Source organism: Coffea eugenioides, chromosome 2, assembly GCF_003713205.1.
Source record: "Coffea eugenioides isolate CCC68of chromosome 2, Ceug_1.0, whole genome shotgun sequence".
Lineage (NCBI taxonomy): Eukaryota > Viridiplantae > Streptophyta > Magnoliopsida > Gentianales > Rubiaceae > Coffea > Coffea eugenioides.
In genome coordinates this window covers 20,313,712-20,332,804 of record NC_040036.1, presented here as the reverse complement: position 1 = coordinate 20,332,804, position 19,093 = coordinate 20,313,712, and the positions used below count along the sequence as shown (strand labels likewise).

The window sequence follows — 19,093 nt, the reverse complement described above, 5'->3', positions numbered from 1 at the left end:
TTGGCTTTTGGCTTTATTATGCTTCGTCATAAGTTTGAGTCTCGGCTACTGCATGTATTCTCATTTTGCATTGATAATTTGGTTTACGATTGTATTACTAGCTGTAGTTTGTTCACCGGAAGTTTGGATTATGGAACATCAGGATCATCGGTTTTTGTGTTTTAAAGCCTCTCTGGTTTTAGAGTACTCTCAACTTTCTAAGGTTTCTGATCCGTCTAGTTTGGAGCTTTGTGTTAAGTTCATACAGCCGAGACAACTTTCAATGGAACAAATTACAATTTCGGAAATGAACAAGCGTCTCACGTTACCATTCTTTTTATCCGTATTCTGTACCAAAGTCATTCAGGCGGAATCACACACAAATGTAATCAATCTTTGTGCGGGGTGCTTTGTTTAACGAATGTTGGAACAACCTGGTATGGGATCATTTGTTGATTTAAGAATTACAGGAGCATAGTTGCCAGTACAGGAAATGAACAACTGGATGACATTAGAACAAAATAATTCACACGAAGTCGTCATAAACATTTATATATACAGGGTAGAAACTAGGTCATGGGAACAAGACACACGCCACGCTTCAAGTTAGCCTCTCATGTCTCCATCACATCATATGTTATCCATATTAGCATCAAGACGCCTAATAAGCCTTAGCCAGGAGGGACCAAAACATAATCACGAGAAGCTCTACAAAATATATTATAATTGCTCCTATAGTTAACAAAATGGGGTCAACAGTTCACTATCGGATGCTTGATAGCAGATGCAACTGCTGCTCTGTCTAAACAGTTTGTATCACCACTGGATCATCCTCCTCATCTTTTGGGTTAGATAATTTTTCATCATAAGGAGGCATAAGATCTGACTCATGCACTATCTTGATTCTGGTCTTCATCTGATCAAGCTCCATCTTAACAGATAATAATTGTGACATTAGCTGCTCCCTTTCCCTGATCCAAGCAGCCCTTTCAGTGTCATGTTCTTCTCGGATGAGATCAATTCTTTCTTGTAACCGTCTGCACTCACTGCTAATTTCATTTATCTCGTCCAAATGCTTATCACCAGTTGGGGAGAGATCATCAGCCCACTCAAAGAACTCACATTGCTGGCAATGATTGAAGCAGCATCATTTAAGTATGATACATGTGGAAGGTAGCAGACAACATTCTCACGCGTGAAAGCCAGAAAATGCATACTTACATCAGCAAAATCACTCTTAGGACAATTATAGAACAACCTAAACAGGTTTGCACGTGTTCTTGATACTCTTCGTTCTGCCGTCAGCCCACATTTACACTTCAGTTCAAAGCCTTTAGAACATTTCAGGTCAGAGACTTCAAGTGAACTCATCCCGCTAGTTCCTCAACCTGTAGAAACAACGAAGCCATATCATAATTCAAGCGTACTATTAAGACACTTTTGTGATTGTCTTTTTGATGAATTGATTTGCCCCAGCATTGGTTTACATTGAAGAAATTAGTGAAATTGTAAATATACGGTGAAACACACACACGCCAAAACTAGTGCAAGCGTTTTCTGCTCTCTTTGAGGGTCGTTGTTGCATTAGTGAGACAAGAGACTAGTAGATTTTTTTCTCTCTTTTTCCCCTTCTTAAAAACCAATTATAGAATTACAATTCGATGAATCCACACTACAATCCCAATTTACAGCTTCACACCAACTCACCAAGGACCACAAACTCAAAAGTGAGACTATCAAATCATCTCCAAATTTTCTACCAGTCTGCATTGCACCTAGCACGATCCTTACTAAGATTATAGTGATAGAAATTTGGCTCTCGTGTAACATCTTCCAATTGATCATTCTACTTCGACAACTTACCACTTGCATATTTACATAGTAGTATTACTGTATTGGTCAGACAAACACTTTAATTGGACCCATTGATCATCAACTTAAAAAAGCTTAAACCTACAAAAAAACAAAGACATGAACAGAAGACATAAGCAGTAAATTTTTGAACCTTGGATGTGAATGTTTATGCTTAGTTGGGGCATCCATACGTGAAGGCTAATTACTACTGAAAACTAACCCGTTAAGCTGGTAAACTTGGGATGATCAAAATCACCAAGAGTCAGGTTGCCCCGTCCTCCGTAAAGCCGAACTTCAGCAAGAGGAGGACTTTGGAGAGAACACCGACATGGTTGGCTAGTAAAGGACCTAAAGGTTTGTAAAAAGCACCGACAAACCCAAAAAGCCCTTCACTTCACATGATCATCTGACGGAGCTTTGATTAAATGAACAGTTATGTCCCGTCGGGTGGCAGAAAGACTTTTTGGGTTTTTACAAGTCTGCCTGGGGTTGGAGGTTTCTAGGATTTTTCCCCTTCCATTTTTATATTTTTCATATTTGTTGACCTCAGGATTTTTTAACCTTCTAAAATGAGTGCTACGGCATTTCAAAAAATTGAAAAAAATTTAGTTCTAAGGTAATTATTTTCTTTTCTAGTTTTTAATATTCTCTATTTTGGTGGTAAAGACGTAAAGCCCCCCCCCCCCCCAAGAAGTTGCACGATAGCTCGATGCACCCTCCGGGATACCATCAGAACCAGCTTTTCTCGTGGCCATCTTTATCTGTTTCCACCTCGGACTTCACTTGCAATTATGGTTTGTTTGGATTGGGATTTATTTCCCCAAATTTATTTGCTTACATCATCATTACAATTTCCAATACACCTTTTTACTTTTCCAATTACCTTTTTATCTCACATACATCACATCAAAAAAAATGCTACAGTAAAAATGTCTCTAATAATTCACATAATTTAATTTAATTATCGTGTCCAGTCAGTGTCAGTCTTTAATTCTATTTTTTTTATCAAATACCATAGACCTATATTTTATACTATGCCATGGGGATCTGAAAATGCTCAAATGGAAACTAGTAGAGACTAACCATCAGTCCAAAGACTGTAGCCACCACTAATGCATTGAAGTTTGGTATTTTATTCTATGCCATGGGGATCTGAAAATGCTCAAATGGAAACTAGTAGAGACTAACCATCAGTCCAAAGACTGTAGCCACCACTAATGCATTAAAGTTTGGTAGGGTGGGAGACAAGATTTCAACCTGCCTCCCGCTAATATGCCACATTTAAACATGGCCTTGTTTAAAAAATTCAAGATAGTGAGTGATGGTGTGCACCTATCTAAAATCTGTGACGACCCCACCTTCCCCTAAGGCGTACCAAAGGGTTTGGCGGACCGCCTGCCCAGCTCTCGCCAGGACTCACTCACGCACTCACCCATAGCTCAAGCAAAACAACGTGCATCCATAGAAAATGAATAACATATCCATTTCAACTTAATATATACATTGCTGCTCAAACCCAGATACAAAGTGTCTACACATCAAAAAAAAACTTCAAAGTGTTTACATTTCGAGTACAATCAACCCTAGTCGGGTACTAGCGTGAGTACAAAAGCAAAACTCAAAACAACTAGACTACGCTAGTCTGTACATGTCTCATGCCTCGTTCGTACCCCCTGTAAGGAAAACAAATAGCGTGGAATGAGCTAAAAGCCCAGTGAGATTCCAAATCACAAATTGACCATATTAAAAGTACACGTATCAACGTAGCAAAAGATAGCGAGCTTAACAAGTTCATGAAGACGAACACTAACACTTCAAATAGCAAATTTCCAAACGAGCAAGTATAAAGTGCTTTTGGTTTTCAAAAGGTACAACAATCCGATAAGCAATAATCAATTTCAAGTATAAGGATACGGAAGGCTCTCAGGAGCCAAATTCCCATTTGCACCTCCAGAGCTTGATCAAGTAACAGTTGACACTCCGTCAACTTTCAAGTAAGTAACCAATCCAGTAGAACACCACTTAAACGACTCTCCGTCCACCGTTCAAACCCCCAACTGGGCCCAAAATCCTCAAGAAACACGGGTGGTAATACTCGAGTATACCGATTAGTCGAGGAGATATCACTCCACTCGACAAAACGAGAGACCCAGGGTTCGTTACCCAATCGACCAAGCCCTTGCCGGCTCGACTAGAGTAACTCGCCATAGGGTTTCTGGAATTCCAGGAAGTGCGCACATCATAAACAAGTATATCAAGTCAATTGCAACAATAAACAAGTATATCACGTAAGGGCAAGTGCGATAAAGTACACTATTGCCCTAACAATTCACGTATATAACATGTAATCATATTGGTCACGTATCAAGTTCAAGTATCTAGTGCAATTCGGTATTTGAAAGCACTCACCAAAAGATATAGTGCTTCTAGTATTCACGTTCAGTTATACTCCAGGTTTGGAGTCCAGATCTGCGATAAAAATTCAATTTGAGAACCTTGAAACATGACTAAGATTCGAAACTTAGAAGTTTCGTTCAATGAGAATCAAATAATTGAAATTCATTTGAGAGACATTCGTGAAACACTTGCTCGCTTTTCAAATCGTAAGATTTTGCAGCATATTTACTTGGAAATAACATTTGAGTCGAAAGTGCAAGGAAAACGAGTTTACATTGGTCATTATGTCCTTTCCTCAAGGGTACAAGTTCGACCAAGTCCTAACGTATAACCCTCGAGAAACACAGTAGCAAAGGTCCTTACTAGTTCAAGTGATAATCACTTAACCTTCACTCACGTTACAAATATAGTTTTCTAGTCCTCGAGTAAAAATTCGGGCAGCATGCCCTTTGTGTTTACCTAATTTTCCAGCCATTTAGGCTTCATTATTTTTCATCAACCACAACCCAACATCACATATATCAGCAATTCATGTCAAGAGCCGTTCCATAGGCTCACAATATCATAATAACAAGAATCACAACAATCACAAGTGCAGAAATTCAATTTAGCAAAAGACAGATTCGACGTATGAATGCGGAAATAACATATCCGAGTCTACGCTTATCGGATTGAGACGAAACCTATGCCGTTTCGAAGCTAAAACACAGGGCTACAATGTTCATGAAGGTCACTTAGTCCAGTTTCTAATGTAACTTGGTCAAATCCTCAAATTTCATAACCAAAATCTAACTTGTCGGCTTTTCATCCGCATTACACTGTAATGGTCATAACTCAGAGTACAAAAGTCCGAATCAGGTGTTCTTAGAGGCATTTGAAAGATAATTCAGAATACTACAACTTTCATTTTTTGACAAAAAGCTAAATCAGTACGGATCGTAGTCAAAAAACGTGATAAACTGGACAAACTGATCACACAGACTGCTGGGGAAAAACTTAAAATAGTAAGGGTATTTTGGACTTTTCACGACCTACGTTACTCCTATTGAGCTGAAATTTTGTAGGCACCTATAAAATACCATTCTCTACAACGTTCATTCTTTGCCCTAAGGCCAATTCGGCCTCTAAGATAGGGTTACAAATTCGGACAGAATGATGGGGAAAATTTCCATATTCTGGAATTTTTTGTAATCAATGGAACTTTCTCAATTTTCTTGTTCTAATCACTACCAAAACACCTTATACAACCTTAATTGCAACATACAAGCATCATACAACAAATTGGGCAGAAATTCCTCAAGCCCTAGTTCATCATATAAAAAGGAGAAAAACTTCCAAAACATGATAATATCCATGATTCCACTACAAAATCAAGTTGCTAAGCTTAATTTAACAAAATTGAAAGTAAAATTTAGAGAGATAAGCTTTCTTACCTTGACTAGAGTTCACTAAGTATAGCCCAAGCTTTCTCCTTCCAAAGTCTCACCACAAATCACTAACTAATCACTCAAAGACAAGTTTAATCGGTTTGTTTTGTTTGATTTCTCACCTAGTTGTTGGATTGAAGAAGAAATGGAGTGTTTTCCCTTGGTGTTTTTCTTCTCCTTCCTCTCGGCCAGCAGCAGCAATATGAAGAGGAAAGTTGCTGAATTTTTGGTGTTAAATAGATGGTCTTTATCTTGGGTCAAGAAGCTCTATGGTGACGACAAGTGTCGCCACCACCACCTTTCTTTTTTTCTCTTTCTTTCTTGTTATTTTCTAGCCTCAAATTCGGTCAAGCTTGCTGCCAAGAGAGAAGATATTTTGCTCAAGTTCAATAAATTTGTCTGGTAAGAAAAATGGTGGTCAAGCGGTACGTTCAATCGGTAGTGCGCGGGACCCGCCGGTTCGCGCCGTTTTTCTTAAAAACTCACGTACTAGTGTTTTTACTTCCCATTCACTAACATTATATCATTGCTACTAGTCACATATTATTTCTCACTTAAAAGTCACTTTTAATCCCCAAAATTAATCCTTACTCTGTACCGAAAATTCATCCGGCGAAAAATCGCGAAAACCCTAATTTTGCTCCAAACTTGAAACCGAAGCGTAAAACCCTATTTTCTAGGTTTATTTACACTTAGTGTGAAATATTTGGGTAGTGGGCTTTGATAAATAATAATTTTCAAATAAAAGGGTATTTTTGAGAAAAATACAAGAAATTTGCGAGTCCTCACAAAATCACTTTTGAAGTGGCTGGCCACATAAAATGTAAGATAGTAAGAGGCAACGTTTTAATTCTATTTCTTGTTTGTCTTAATTCCAATATACTTACTTGGTAAAATGTTCTTTGCCACCTTGATCGTTCAATTGCATCAATTTCCTCCTTGTAGTTTTACATGTTTTGGAATCGAGCACAATTGGCACGGAATGCCCAATTCTTGAATGAATTGGTCATGTCCAAATACATGTTTTTATGTACAAACCAATTTACCCCCACGTATGATCTCTAGTTGACTTACTAAAAACATAACCATTAATTTTCAAGTGATATTTCATAACACTACTATTATCACATGTTCTCTCGTCACTTCTCTTTCAATCTACTATAGCTGTACTATATCTTGTTAAAATTGTAGGTGATGTGTGACTTTCTTGATTATTGCCTCTTTTACTACTGAAAATAGAATTATTTTGAGGTGATTAAATCAGGATTCTAGCTAAGCAAGAGAGATGATGGTTCATGGAGCTAACCTCTCCATTCTTTTTTTTTTTTTTTGAACCCCAATGATTTTACGTATGTCTCCATTCTCTTGCCTCCAATTGTCAGACACAAAATTCGAAAACATAGTAATAATAATTTGTAATATCATTTACTTACTTCATAAGTGTATTTTACAAACAGGAAAGCATCTTAGAGTCTAGAATCTATATGGCAGAACATGCTACTGCATGCTTATAGTACATCACACCATGAAACTTTCCCTGAAAAAAACAAAGGAAGAAAAAACTGTGAAATCTGAGCACTTTTGCAATGGACCATATCTGCCTCGCATACACCTCCCTTGCTACGTTTACCTATATTTGGCAGGAATTAAAGGTAAATCTACCTCATCACACCACTCAACACATTTTGTCTCATAATATGAACTCTTTACGTCACTTGGCCAATAAGTTAGCCAAACTTGACCACCCATTCTCCATTTCAACACGCTCCCTTCCATTTCCTTGTTCAATCTCCACCCTACTCCTCCATTCCCGCCGCAGCAGTCCTCGCCGGCGAACACCACCCCTCCACTCTTGGTAAACGCCCTGTTCCCTCCCGCGTACCTTCTCATGAAACTATTCACCGCAAGATAATTTTCACGGCCCCCAGTAGACGGCTTCCACGTGGCAACCTCCTTCCCAGTTGTATTGTCGCAAAACATCCCATCAAAAATACCTGCATTTCCTTCCACGTCTTGGTCCCACCTCCAATTTTTCATTTTTGTTCTCGTTGCCATTCTTGCCACCCCCTTCACCTTGGGTGTTTTTATCTCTTTCCCGTAACTGCCCTTGAAGATTTTTTGGATTTCCACCTCCCTCTCCACGTTGTCCGTAGACCGGCCCAAACTCAAACCACCCACGTAACTGGCCCCAATCTCGGGCCCAACCCAAACTCGAACCCGTGATGGAAAATGCCTCTCGTTTCTCAAAACATCATCATCATCGCCCGACTCCTTGCTCTTGAATCCTAGCTTTACAACGTGGAGGCGAATGTTGTCCACAAGTGCGTGAACTCGGATAAACGCATCACAGAATTCGACTTTGTACTCCAGCTGAATAACAGCCTCCAGCTGCTGATGTCCCAGAGAATATCTTAGCGCAGATTCTTTGGGTTCAATCACGGGAAACTGATGCATATTAGGATTTCGATTCGATGTTACGCAGTCCATGGCTGTGACTGGAGTGTAGCCTTTCAGAATCCACAGCCCATGAGACTCCGTTGCGTATGAGAAACCAAGACGATGAGATGCAGAAGGCGCTAGCGCTTTTAATCCTGCCTCTAGGCCCCCGACTTGACGGAAAATCAATGATTTTGCCAGCATATATCCGAAAGCCCGCATGAGACACAGCTCCACGTCGGTCCCTACTGAAACAAAGAAAGTTCTCAAGACCGGCGCCTGCTTGCACGAGAATACACCCAAGTTTGGAGCGAGTAATGAATGGAAGTATAGAGAACCGACTTCAGATGGTGCGTCAAACACGCATATCCAGAAAAGTCGGGCAAGGAAGATGAGGTGGAAGAAGCTTGAGAAGGATTCTGGGGAGTGCGAGTCCAGAATCCATGCAATGGGCTCGGGTTTGAGCTTCTGGAGCTGTGAGCGGGGACAGGTGCTGTCGTGGGCATTGGGTGAACGGGAGATTATCTCCTGGAGGAGTTGGAGGACCAGAGGCAAGAATGGCTTGTCTTGAGCAAGGTGACACTTGTCAGAAACCCAGAGGGTAGCAGTCGAGGCTTCAGCCTCTGTACTATCAGAGTACTTTTGGAACACGACTGAGAAAGTTAGCGATACTTCCGATTTGGGCTCAAATGTTCTCTCAGCTCTGAGTTGAATCGACGTCTGGGTAGAGTTGGAGATTGGTTTGGAACTTGTGAGTTGATAACTGAGTGAGGTTGACTCCGTGAACCAATCTTCCGAGTCGGGAAGTTCACAAATCCATGACCATATATCCATGCTTTCTTGATGAGCGGTCAGTTTTGTGGTTTCCATAGCTTTGTTGCTGGAAGGCTGTAAGTAGGGTTTCGTCGGGTAGAGGAGTGACTGCTGAAGAGCCATAAGGTCATATATACAGGGAATGAGTGAAGGAAGTACAGCCACCTTGGAGACAGTTTTGTCCGCGAGGTGGGTTGATTTCATCCGAATCAAACTGGTGGTGGTCTCGGGAGAGACTTGTCGATTTGAGGTTTTCATTTCCCTGCATTAATTGCTGGAGATATTTACTTGTAATTATCTTTCTTTTCTTTTTTTTGCCATATATAGTTTTTGTGGTCTCAGCATTTGAAATGTACTGGGATTGCATTAATTTTTAACATATACTTGGAATATATGATTCTATCCCTCTGGTAATTTGGAGTTTCTTGACATGCATGGGGTCCTGGGGACGGGGCATAAGAAATGGACCAAGACATGTCCATAAAAAGGCTAAATTTTGTGGGATAAAATCGAAAAGGAAGTCTACCAAATACAAATACTTAGTGCTTTATTTCCTAGACACAAACCACAAAATTAAAGAAGTCTACCAAACACATGCAAGGCTAGGTGATGTGATGATCAAATAGTGATGAATACATATAAGTCGATGATTCAAGTTACGCATATATAGCTTTTTTCTCAGTTTTGTTAGAGTCAAGTAGCAGCGGAGAGGAGTTGTTCATTACGGTCTACGTATAGGTGTTTGTGTCCTTACACACGTTCGAAAGAAAAAAATACATCCAATGGAAATGGATGATTTCTTGAAGCCGCCCTACTTAAATTGTCCAATTGCTTTCACACAACCAACTTAGAACGAGTTTTTTATTCCCTTGATTTTTATTGTTATATGCTAGTTGATGTTGCATCAGATAGAACATAGAAGTACTTGTACTGGATTGTTAGCAGGAAAAATCACGCAGTAAAGATAACATTAATCTTATAAATAATAAATAATAAGAAGGATTCGGGAGGAAACAAAATATTTTGTTTCAATTCACTAATTTCCCTCTACCCAAATCTAGGACTCCAAGTGCTTAAACAGAGAAATATAACCACACATCCTGTTGTAATTATAATATCAAAACATGATTCAACCTATTTTCTAAATCAATTTTGACATCAATTCTAATCTAGTTACCAAATAAAAAATATAATATCTTTGCTTTGGATCTCGGTTCTCACTGGTCCATTTCATATTCGAGGTAAAAATCTTATTTTAAACTTTTTTTAATACTCTATTCTAATATTTTTATATCTTACCTAAATTCATTTACACCCTACTCTAATTTGCTTGCATCACAGGGACAAATTGATCTAAAATGGAGCTTGTGAGGCTCATCCCCCTTGGCATACAACAATTTTGGATGCCAAAAGCATGTTAATAATTTTTTATTTTTTGTTTTTTCTTTGAAGAAGTTAATACTTCACATACATGGTGCGTTTTTTATCTGTGCTTTGAAATGGTTGGATGTTGTTATGCCATAATTTAAGCTTGCTCAATGATGAAGCAGTCTAACGTTTGCCTACTTAACATGGGTCGGGCTGCTTCACTAAATTGCAAGATCTAACATGGATTAAGCCCAATTCCTATGTCAAGGACGGTCTGTCCCACACATAGGGAGCGGGTCTTCTCTACCCCAGCCCATGCGAAAGAAACATTTTACCGTTCGCGATTTAGCTTTAAATATTGCGGCATTGCAATAAGAGTTTTGAAGGATGGTTTGTAGCAAAATGCAGAAAGCTTTAAGAGCCTACGGGGAAGTGCTGAGGCTAATTAGGCGACTTCCGCAGGACACTAGAGGTTACTATGCCAAATATGCCCGCGAAAACTTCGTCAACTACCGAGATGTCGACCCAAAAGACACCCAAGCTATGCAGGAACTCCTCCAACGCACTTATGCCCATTCCCTCTGGGTCCTTAACAAGGTAAACGCGTATCCACCCATACGTTAAATTCCCATGTCCATGTCTACATTAAGTGACGTCAAGAGCTGATTTTGTTTTCTTTTTTTTGGGGTGTAGTATTCAGTGGATCAATCCGTGGCTGAGAAGCTGAAAGGTGTCTGTGAGGCTTGAGTTTTTCCCTTGCATAGGAAGTGTTTGATGTAACTGCCCACAGACGGTAGTTAAAGGCTCGTTTTCGTGTTAACAATAAGTGACGTTTGTCTCCTTTAAATTCGAGATGAACCTCTGTTTGATGTAATTACCCATCGGGTTTGCTCCATTGCTATGCTTCCCTCGCTGAAGTTCTCGATTCTGATAATCGGAAAGTTCTCGATTTCGTCCAAGTTTATATTTTCACTTATTTATTACTCTTCTTCTTTGGTTGTCATGGTGGAAACTTTTAGGTTCAAACTTCAAAGGTGCTTTGATGGGAGACGTAAAGGAATCTAATTAATTTAGCACATACCTACTTTATCATTTAAAATAAAATGATCATTTTATCCTTAATTATTTTAAAGAAATTCCTTTATTTAGTATGCTTGTACTTAGAATCAATTTTAAAATTATTTTTTCATTCTTTTTCCTTCATATTTCATTTTTAAAATTTTTCACCACTAAAACTGTAGAACTACCACTATTGCTTCTAATTTCTATTATAACTAAATGTCGAATTAGTGATTTTTTTTAACGAGTTAATTTTAATGTAATATAATATTTTTTTTGATCTTTTTTTAATATTTTTTGGTATAAAAATTAACAATAAATAAAAAAAAATGACCCAAAATCACAACTAAATTATGATAATTCCATTACTCGAAAAATTAATAAACTCTACATGAACTATTTCAACATTTTCTTTTCTAACTTATAAATCTAAATTCATAATAAAATACCATCAAAAAAATACTATCATAGTGATAAATTTATTATTATAATTATTTATCAGATAATAGGTATGGACATGAAAAATTTGGCACCCTTTCCTTAAAATTATACTAGATAATCCTATAATTGTAAAGAAAAATAAATTAAAACTCATTACACAAGGGTATTTTTGGGTCTTCATTTAAAAATTTGACCAAGTCAATATTATTTTAAAGTTTTGTTACTAAAACTATCAAATCAAGAGAGATAAGTGTAATTTTTTAAATCTCAAGCGAGCTCAATAAAATTGTTAGGAACATCAGGGACGTTTCTGAAATTAGTCTAATTTTTGTAGAAGTGGTTTGAATTTTGAGTTGTTTATTTACATAGTCGAATTGAGATGAGCTTTTTCGCGTAGGGCATGAATACTTTGAATTTTTGACATGTAAAATTTACATTTTATATTAATTAAATCAATATTAAATTAAGTTTGAAAGTTTAATGGACGCAAATTGCGTTCATATTTGGTTTGAATAATTAACAAATGAATTTCAACTAAATCCTCGTTGAGCCAAAATTTGAATATAAAATGTATATTTAGTTTAAATAATTGGCAAACCAAATTTAGCTAAACTCTTACCAAACCAAAGCAAGATGCAATTAGTGTCTACTCTTAATTTTCTTACGAGGAAAACTGTGCGTTTGGATAGTAGATTATTTAAAATAATTTTAAAAAATATATTATAATATTTTTCAACTTGTTATATGTTAATTAAAAGGGCGAGTGTGCTGATTAACTAGCGAAACTAAGAATAAACGATCAGAACAGTGTGGAGTTCTAGAAGAACCCCCAGACCGGATTAGGGAGTTGCTGGGAGCTGATTTCACAGGGGTTGCTACCTCTCATTTTGTACCATGTTAAGCCGCGTTAGAATTCCCTTTGTTCCAAAAAAATAATACTAATTATTAAAAAAAATATGTTGATGACATAAGTAAGTAAATTTTAACAAATAATTGACAATCCAATCACTCTATTAATTATTGAAAGTGTTTATAAACATCGTTTAAACATAGAGTAGTAGCATGAATGATTATAATTATGGAAATCTTGAACGAATGTAACGAGCGTGGGATATTGTGTTTGGAGATTAACAAAGAACGATGGACGCAGTGTCGGAGGAACACGTCAACCAAGAACCAGATGTTTTGGGAAGGTTTTCGTTTTGTTAATATTTTATTATTTTCAGAAGAACTGAAAAAACAAAACCCTGTCTCCATCAGTCATTCTGGGCGACATTTCCCGATTTCCCAGTAAACTGTTCCACACGTGTCAATTCTGAACGTCCATCTGCCACGTTTCAACCAAGTGTCCTCCATCTATGTGATCACTTCTCTTCTTCAATTAGCTCAGCTGCTCCATCATGGCTTACTTGTCAATTGTCATCTCTGCATATATACATATATATATATATATTTCAATTTTAATTACACACTACTTATTTGTTATCACGTAAATATCAAAATCGAATCTTCTGATCCAACAAAAGCATAAAGTTTGTAAGAAGATTTGAAAACAGAATAGTAATCACCGGGGTAGGAGTAGGATGAAGAACTTTTGGTCTGGGTTTACTCAGTTTCAGAAGATAATAACGAGCTAAAAATGTAGCTCGATGGAACAAGTTCGTAGATTTGGTATCGCTCCGTTACCTTCATTAGCACAAGTTCACGTGTCACTACTAAATTTCACGGCCTTTTTTTTTGTGTATAGTAAACAAGGGAAGTGTATCTTAGGGTAGCTTGATAAAAATAATGGTCAACGATAAATAAAATAATTAAGAACAGAATAAACTCACTCTGAAAATAATAGTATGTTTCAGAATGGAGTGAAGAGAGAGAGCTATTACTCCAGTAAAATTATCCATTTCGCGTAACTAATGAAAGTGAAATTCCACAATTGGTTGATTTTAACAGTGACACATAGACATCCCTTTCATTAAATAAAAGAAAAAGGAGAATATTTATGAAGATTAAAATGGATAAAGCATCATTCCTACAAGCATCATTAAAATGGAACACAGTTTCTAGTAGTGGTTTTTCACTAGAGACAAAGTTTAGGTTGGATTGCAAGTTTTAGTAAAAAAAAAAAAGAAAATTATATAATATTCCATAAAATGTAAGGATATTTTAGAAAGATAGTTACCTAGATTTATTTTTTCAACAAAGTTAACTATCTTTTTTTTTTAAATTGTGTGAAAGGAAAAAAATCAAATATATTAAGGTGGGAGAGAGGGAGTGACCGAAATGGACTTTAGACTTGGTTTGCTTACTCCTTGTTTCATTAGTCATTCTATGCTTTTGGCCTTTAATTTGATCGCATTTAACTGACTTGTGTGCTGTCACCTCTACACGCCTCTGGGGTGTATTTAGTTGTGGAGAACTATTGTAATGGAAGCTAAATGCAGATCTACTAGCTACAATATGCTGGAAATTGAAATTATTTTACGACCTTCCACAGATTTTATAGGGATGGTAATCAATAGCTAGTGATTAGTTAATTTAATAGAATACGAGAGGTTCTGGAAGCTGGAACTCGAACACTGATTTTCCATTTTGGAAGTATCTGACGGCGCAACAAAAGAAAACAGGGAAAGGTATTTTTTTTTCTTTTTAGTGTAAGTGCAAGAGTTTAATTCTGGGACCTTTTAGTTGCACTTTCTTTCACCGAATTATTCAACTCATCTCTCTCTAAAAAGGGTCACTTTCTACATTATTTCTATTTTTATGCTAACGTATCTCAAAAAGGACCCAATTGAGTTAGAAGGGATTAAATCACCATCAGGCTTAACTGAGTTAGGAGGAATCGACAGAAATTAAATCACCATTGAGTCTAATTGAATTAAAAAAAATCGATGGGAACTAAACTATCATCAAATCAAAAAAGTGTACTACATACTTGTTTAGATTTGAAAAAAATCATATATTAGTGACACGTAATAAGAGACAATGGTCGAACCATTAACCTCTCTCTTTCTGACATTTTCTTACTGAAGTAAGAACTTACGTAAATAAACCTAATCCCCACAGTAACTCCAAAAGCCGGTAACTTTTGGAGTCCTGTGAGGGACTTATCTACCCAAACCCCAACCCCCCCAATACCGATGTGGGATAGAAAACCCCACAGGGTGCCCCGCTGCTAAGAGATAAAGACCCCCCGAGCCCCTGAGAATGAGTTTTCTTTCTGACATTTTCTTACTGAAGTAAGAACTTACGTAAATAAATCTAATCCCCATAGTAACTCCAAAAGCCGGTAACTTTTGGAGTCCTGTGAGGGACTTATCTACCCAAACCCCAACCCCCCCAATACCGATGTGGGATAGAAAACCCCACAGGGTGAACCATTAACCTCTCTCACTCAGTGTCTTTGTAGTGGTCAACAGGTCAAAGAGCCTAATTCACTTATTGAAGAGCCAAAAACTGACCAAGCCAAGAGGGTACTGAACGTGTGTATGAATAATAAGTTGTTGGAAATTTGGCTCTGTTTGGATTGTAAATTATTTGAGATATTTTTACAGTAGCACTTTTTGTGATGTGATATATGTGAGATAAAAAGGTAATTGAAAAGATAAAAAGGTGTGTTGGAAATTGTAATGGTGATGTAAGCAAATAAATTTTGACAAATAATCCTCTATCCAAACAAACATTTTACTTACATTATAAATATATCAATTTTTTTTTTTATTTTACATATACATCGTACTATCATCAATCGTTATTTTTTTTGTTCGGAGAAGGTTTTACTCGTAAATTGTTGCCTAATTTGCTTTGGATGAATAAAGCACAAATTTTCTCGGGCAAGGTGGGGTCTGAAGTTTGACCGCGACGATAAAACCAAAGTCTTGAAATGCAAGTAACGGCCGTAACGCCAATCGAAGGTCTGGACTCTGGAGAGAGAACAAACCAAACTCCGCTTGATGCTGAGGTAGAAGATTTATTATACTAGTAATACAACTAGTAATTTGTGCCCAGAGTAGTCAATGAGTAATTGAGTAGGACATTAGTAGTAAGATTTAAAAGAGCCCAACAAATGCAAATTTAACTCCTCAAGCAATTACTATCCTATAAAAAAAAAAACAAAACAAACAAACCGCTAGACAATTAATAGGCTCACCTAAACTAATTCTGTCCTCTTCACTTTTACACACACAACAGCAGCTTCCGTCGTTATCTCCTATAAGCCTATAAAACACACACACACTCACTCACCAGTCGCCTCTCTATAGCCTTTTCATTTCAGCGTTTCTTTTCCTTTCTTTATTTTTAGTCCAAGCTGTAAAATCGTCATCAAATGGCAGGTGGGGATGATGGACTCGAAGATCACGATGATCCTCTCGCCGTGGGGAGCTACTCGCAACTCCTCTTTGCCGATGAAGTCGCAGATGATCTTGACCCAGATGGCTGCTTCAATTTTACTACCTCCTCATTTTCATCCACTCCTCCCAAAATGCTCTGCTTTGGTGATGAAAATAGTCAAGACTTTGATTTTACTTTCGAGAAAATTACTGCAAAATTTGCTCAAAAAAGTGGAGTGACATGCAGCGATTCATCTTCCGCCTCTTCAACGACTGTAAACAGCAACATCACTACTGCTATAAGCAAGACCAACGTTAGCTCTTCACAAAAATCAAACGTAAGTAGTTTTGCAGTTTCTCCCGTCATTCTTTTAGCCGCATATATGCTAACTGTAAAAGAACAAAAAAAGGGATTTGGGGGGTGGGGGACATCCTTTTCCGGCTCTTATTCTTTTCTCTCTCTCTTATTCCATTTTTTCTTTTGGGTGCCTGACAATTTAAAGGCCAATAATGGGCTAGCTAAGATATTGATTAAGCTACCCCAGACCTTGCATGTCTGGATTTTGAGGTTTGTCTTGTTGTGCAGAAAAAGAGAAATGTGTCAGGGGCTATTGGCGCTGCCAACGATGAACCAGTTCAGAACTCAGCCGTCGGTAATGTAGCTCCGGCGGGAAGCCAGAAAAATTGTAAGAAAAAGAAATCTGCTGATAACTTGATTGAGACGGCGACGGGGTATGCAAAGGTCAGACAACCCCGAAAGAGGACTTGCATGTCGAGGACACACACACACACTAGCTCGTCATTTTTTGTATTAATCAATATTGTGCTAAAGATGTTTGTTCAAATTAATTTGTGTGGCATAGGTTAAAAAAGAGAAACTTGGAGAAAGAGTCATAGCTCTCCAGCAACTCGTTTCACCCTTCGGCAAGGTTGATTTTAGTTATTGTTAATTATTTTTTTTTGTCAATTTTCATTGTAACAAAAAGGGTTTTGAATTACAGCATGGAGTTACTTATGGGAAGAAATCTCTGATGTTGCATTTTGGATTTTGCATCGTGTTGTACTTTTGGGTACTGAAAATTGAAACCCCATATGTTACTAATACTAACTTACTCGCTCTGATGGAGCGCTGTAGACGGATACGGCATCAGTACTTCACGAAGCGATGGGTTACATCAGATTTCTGCAGGATCAGGTTCAGGTCCTGTGTTCTCCATACTTGCAGCGTCTGCCTTCCTCGCCCCGTTACTTGCTTGTAAGTACTCGCCCAGCATATTCCTGGTACAAGCTTCTTGCGACTTTACTCTGGCTATCTAATATCTTAACCCCCCCCCTCCCCCCCGGCCCTGGTTTCTCTGTTAATTTTCTGGTTTTGATAACTGGAAAATTCTAATGTATTTTTTTGGGTTGGCTTTGTTTAATAAAGTCTTAAGCATGTACCTTTTAATTGGTTAAACACAAGGACTGTTGTGGTAAGCTATTCACTAGGAGTACTTTTCTCTGGAGTTTATTGAATGAAAACACGAAAGATGAGACGCTACACTTATATTTCATTTTCACCACCAATTTGTTGGATCTAAGGGGAAAAAGTGAACCCGCCACTCCTACTCGAGTACGTACCACACAATGACATTCAGCAATGTCGTCATTGGAAAATTGACGCCACCTGCTGTAATGTCATCGTATAGGATTCTTTTTCATTGTAAAAATCATTGAAGTCTTACTTGCCTAAGTGGTGTAAACACCAGTGAAGTAAAGATGAAGAAGTTCATAGGTAGTATATAGTTTTGTAGCTTCCCTGGGTATGGTTGGTTGGTTAAATTAACTGTACTATGGTCGTGCGCCCCTCCAAAGGGTATCATAACCGTCCTCTTCTCTGTGAAAAACAGGAAAAAGGTGGAGAATGCAAGGAAGGTGAATCAACGAACGATCTAAGAAGCAAGGGGTTATGTCTGGTCCCAGTAGAGCTCACGCTACATGTGGCAGAGACTAATGGAGCCGATTTTTGGTCACCGGCTATGGTCAACAAGTAATCATCAAACCAATAATTAAGTAGGAGTGTGAATTTTTTGTATGGATGGACAGATGCTGCAAACTTCATAATGTTGATAACCAGGGGAAACAGAAAAAAAAATGGCTGTAAACTGTTGCCCGGATGAAGAAAGAAGTAAAGGTGGTAGGATGTAGCAGTAGCAGTACATGGTACTCGTAAATCACTAGAAAAAGAAACAAAAAGGTACTCGCAGTTATAGGATGGCAAATTAGGCAAGCAGGAGCCTGTGAGTTCACTAATTTTGTATTGTCCCATCATACGGAGCTGTTGTGAAAATCTTATGACTCACTGTAGCCAAGTCATCCAACCAAAACTCGAAAAAAAAAAGGGGGAAAAAGAAAGAAGACAAAATGACCTCTTGCATTGCCGTCGTTGTACTTGTGTGTTTTCCTTATTGGGTTAATGTGTACGACTTGCATAGGCGCATCCTATGTGTATTCTTACCCCAAAAAAAAGTAATTGAATGAGAAATAAATAGTTTGTCGAGGAGGTCGGCTTTGTTTGGATTTCTCAATTTTTGAAAAAAATGTTTTTTTATATATAATGCTACAATAATATATAAATAAAAATAATTTCAAAAATATCATATTCATATAATATATCAAAAATAATTTTAAATATACAAAAAATAAAAAATACACCGCTATCACCCATCACTCTCCACCACTATCTTACCGCCACCATCTCTATACCCATGACCCTCCCTCCTCTCTCTCTCTCCTTGTCTCTCTTCCTTCTCTCCTTCTCCTTCCTCTCTTATCCCTTCTCTTTCCCCACTCCCCAATTATTTATCCCTTCCACTGATCGCAACCTTCTTGGTCACAACCAAATCTAATCGTAACCAGAAGGTCGTGCCCAAAAGCCGCGACTCATGGCTTTTGGTTGCGACAAAAAGGTTGCGATTAGAGTCGTGACAACCACCACTCGTGAGTAGGAGA

General features: G+C 37.8%; 4 protein-coding genes across 5 annotated transcripts; 2 read left to right on the top strand and 2 right to left on the bottom strand.

Annotated features, from left to right (window-relative positions):
* Positions 1-491: 491 nt before the first annotated feature.
* LOC113763199 (uncharacterized protein At4g04775-like) lies at positions 492-2,322 on the bottom strand. Of its 2 annotated transcripts, none has more exons than XM_027306942.1 (3): positions 2,054-2,322; positions 1,201-1,367; positions 492-1,105 (listed from the first exon to the last, which is right to left on the bottom strand). In XM_027306942.1, the coding sequence occupies exons 2-3, from the start codon at positions 1,348-1,350 to the stop codon at positions 782-784; spliced, it is 474 nt and encodes a 157-aa protein (XP_027162743.1). In that variant the 5' UTR covers positions 1,351-1,367; positions 2,054-2,322; the 3' UTR covers positions 492-781. The 2 variants fall into 2 exon arrangements, with proteins under 2 accessions (XP_027162743.1, XP_027162744.1); XM_027306943.1 differs by having other exon boundaries at positions 1,985-2,061.
* Positions 2,323-7,060: 4,738 nt separating this feature from the next.
* LOC113759854 lies at positions 7,061-9,179 on the bottom strand. The gene has a single exon (XM_027302432.1). It carries the CDS (start codon positions 9,162-9,164, stop codon positions 7,284-7,286), a length of 1,881 nt encoding a protein of 626 aa, XP_027158233.1. The 5' UTR covers positions 9,165-9,179; the 3' UTR covers positions 7,061-7,283.
* Positions 9,180-10,614: 1,435 nt separating this feature from the next.
* Positions 10,615-11,233, top strand: LOC113763313 (LYR motif-containing protein At3g19508). The gene is made up of 2 exons (XM_027307082.1): positions 10,615-10,871; positions 10,968-11,233. Exons 1-2 carry the CDS (start codon positions 10,662-10,664, stop codon positions 11,019-11,021), a joined length of 264 nt encoding a protein of 87 aa, XP_027162883.1. The 5' UTR covers positions 10,615-10,661; the 3' UTR covers positions 11,022-11,233.
* Positions 11,234-16,098: 4,865 nt separating this feature from the next.
* LOC113759203 (transcription factor bHLH113) lies at positions 16,099-18,573 on the top strand. The gene is made up of 5 exons (XM_027301773.1): positions 16,099-16,440; positions 16,689-16,844; positions 16,966-17,031; positions 17,238-17,357; positions 17,992-18,573. Exons 1-5 carry the CDS (start codon positions 16,099-16,101, stop codon positions 18,133-18,135), a joined length of 828 nt encoding a protein of 275 aa, XP_027157574.1. The 3' UTR covers positions 18,136-18,573.
* The last annotated feature ends 520 nt before the right edge of the window (positions 18,574-19,093 follow it).

Excerpts from the sequence above, each read along its gene's own strand:
- LOC113763199 (XM_027306942.1), bottom strand. The coding sequence starts at position 1,350 with ATGAGTTCACTTGAAGTCTCTGACCTGAAATGTTCTAAAGGCTTTGAA. Across the intron at positions 1,106-1,200 it reads CTAAGAGTGATTTTGCTGAT|CAATGTGAGTTCTTTGAGTG; the intron begins GTAAGTATGCAT and ends AATCATTGCCAG.
- LOC113759854 (XM_027302432.1), bottom strand. The coding sequence starts at position 9,164 with ATGAAAACCTCAAATCGACAAGTCTCTCCCGAGACCACCACCAGTTTG.
- LOC113763313 (XM_027307082.1), top strand. The coding sequence starts at position 10,662 with ATGGTTTGTAGCAAAATGCAGAAAGCTTTAAGAGCCTACGGGGAAGTG. Across the intron at positions 10,872-10,967 it reads CCCTCTGGGTCCTTAACAAG|TATTCAGTGGATCAATCCGT; the intron begins GTAAACGCGTAT and ends TTTGGGGTGTAG.
- LOC113759203 (XM_027301773.1), top strand. The coding sequence starts at position 16,099 with ATGGCAGGTGGGGATGATGGACTCGAAGATCACGATGATCCTCTCGCC. Across the intron at positions 16,845-16,965 it reads CGGCGACGGGGTATGCAAAG|GTTAAAAAAGAGAAACTTGG; the intron begins GTCAGACAACCC and ends TGTGTGGCATAG. Across the intron at positions 17,032-17,237 it reads TCGTTTCACCCTTCGGCAAG|ACGGATACGGCATCAGTACT; the intron begins GTTGATTTTAGT and ends GGAGCGCTGTAG.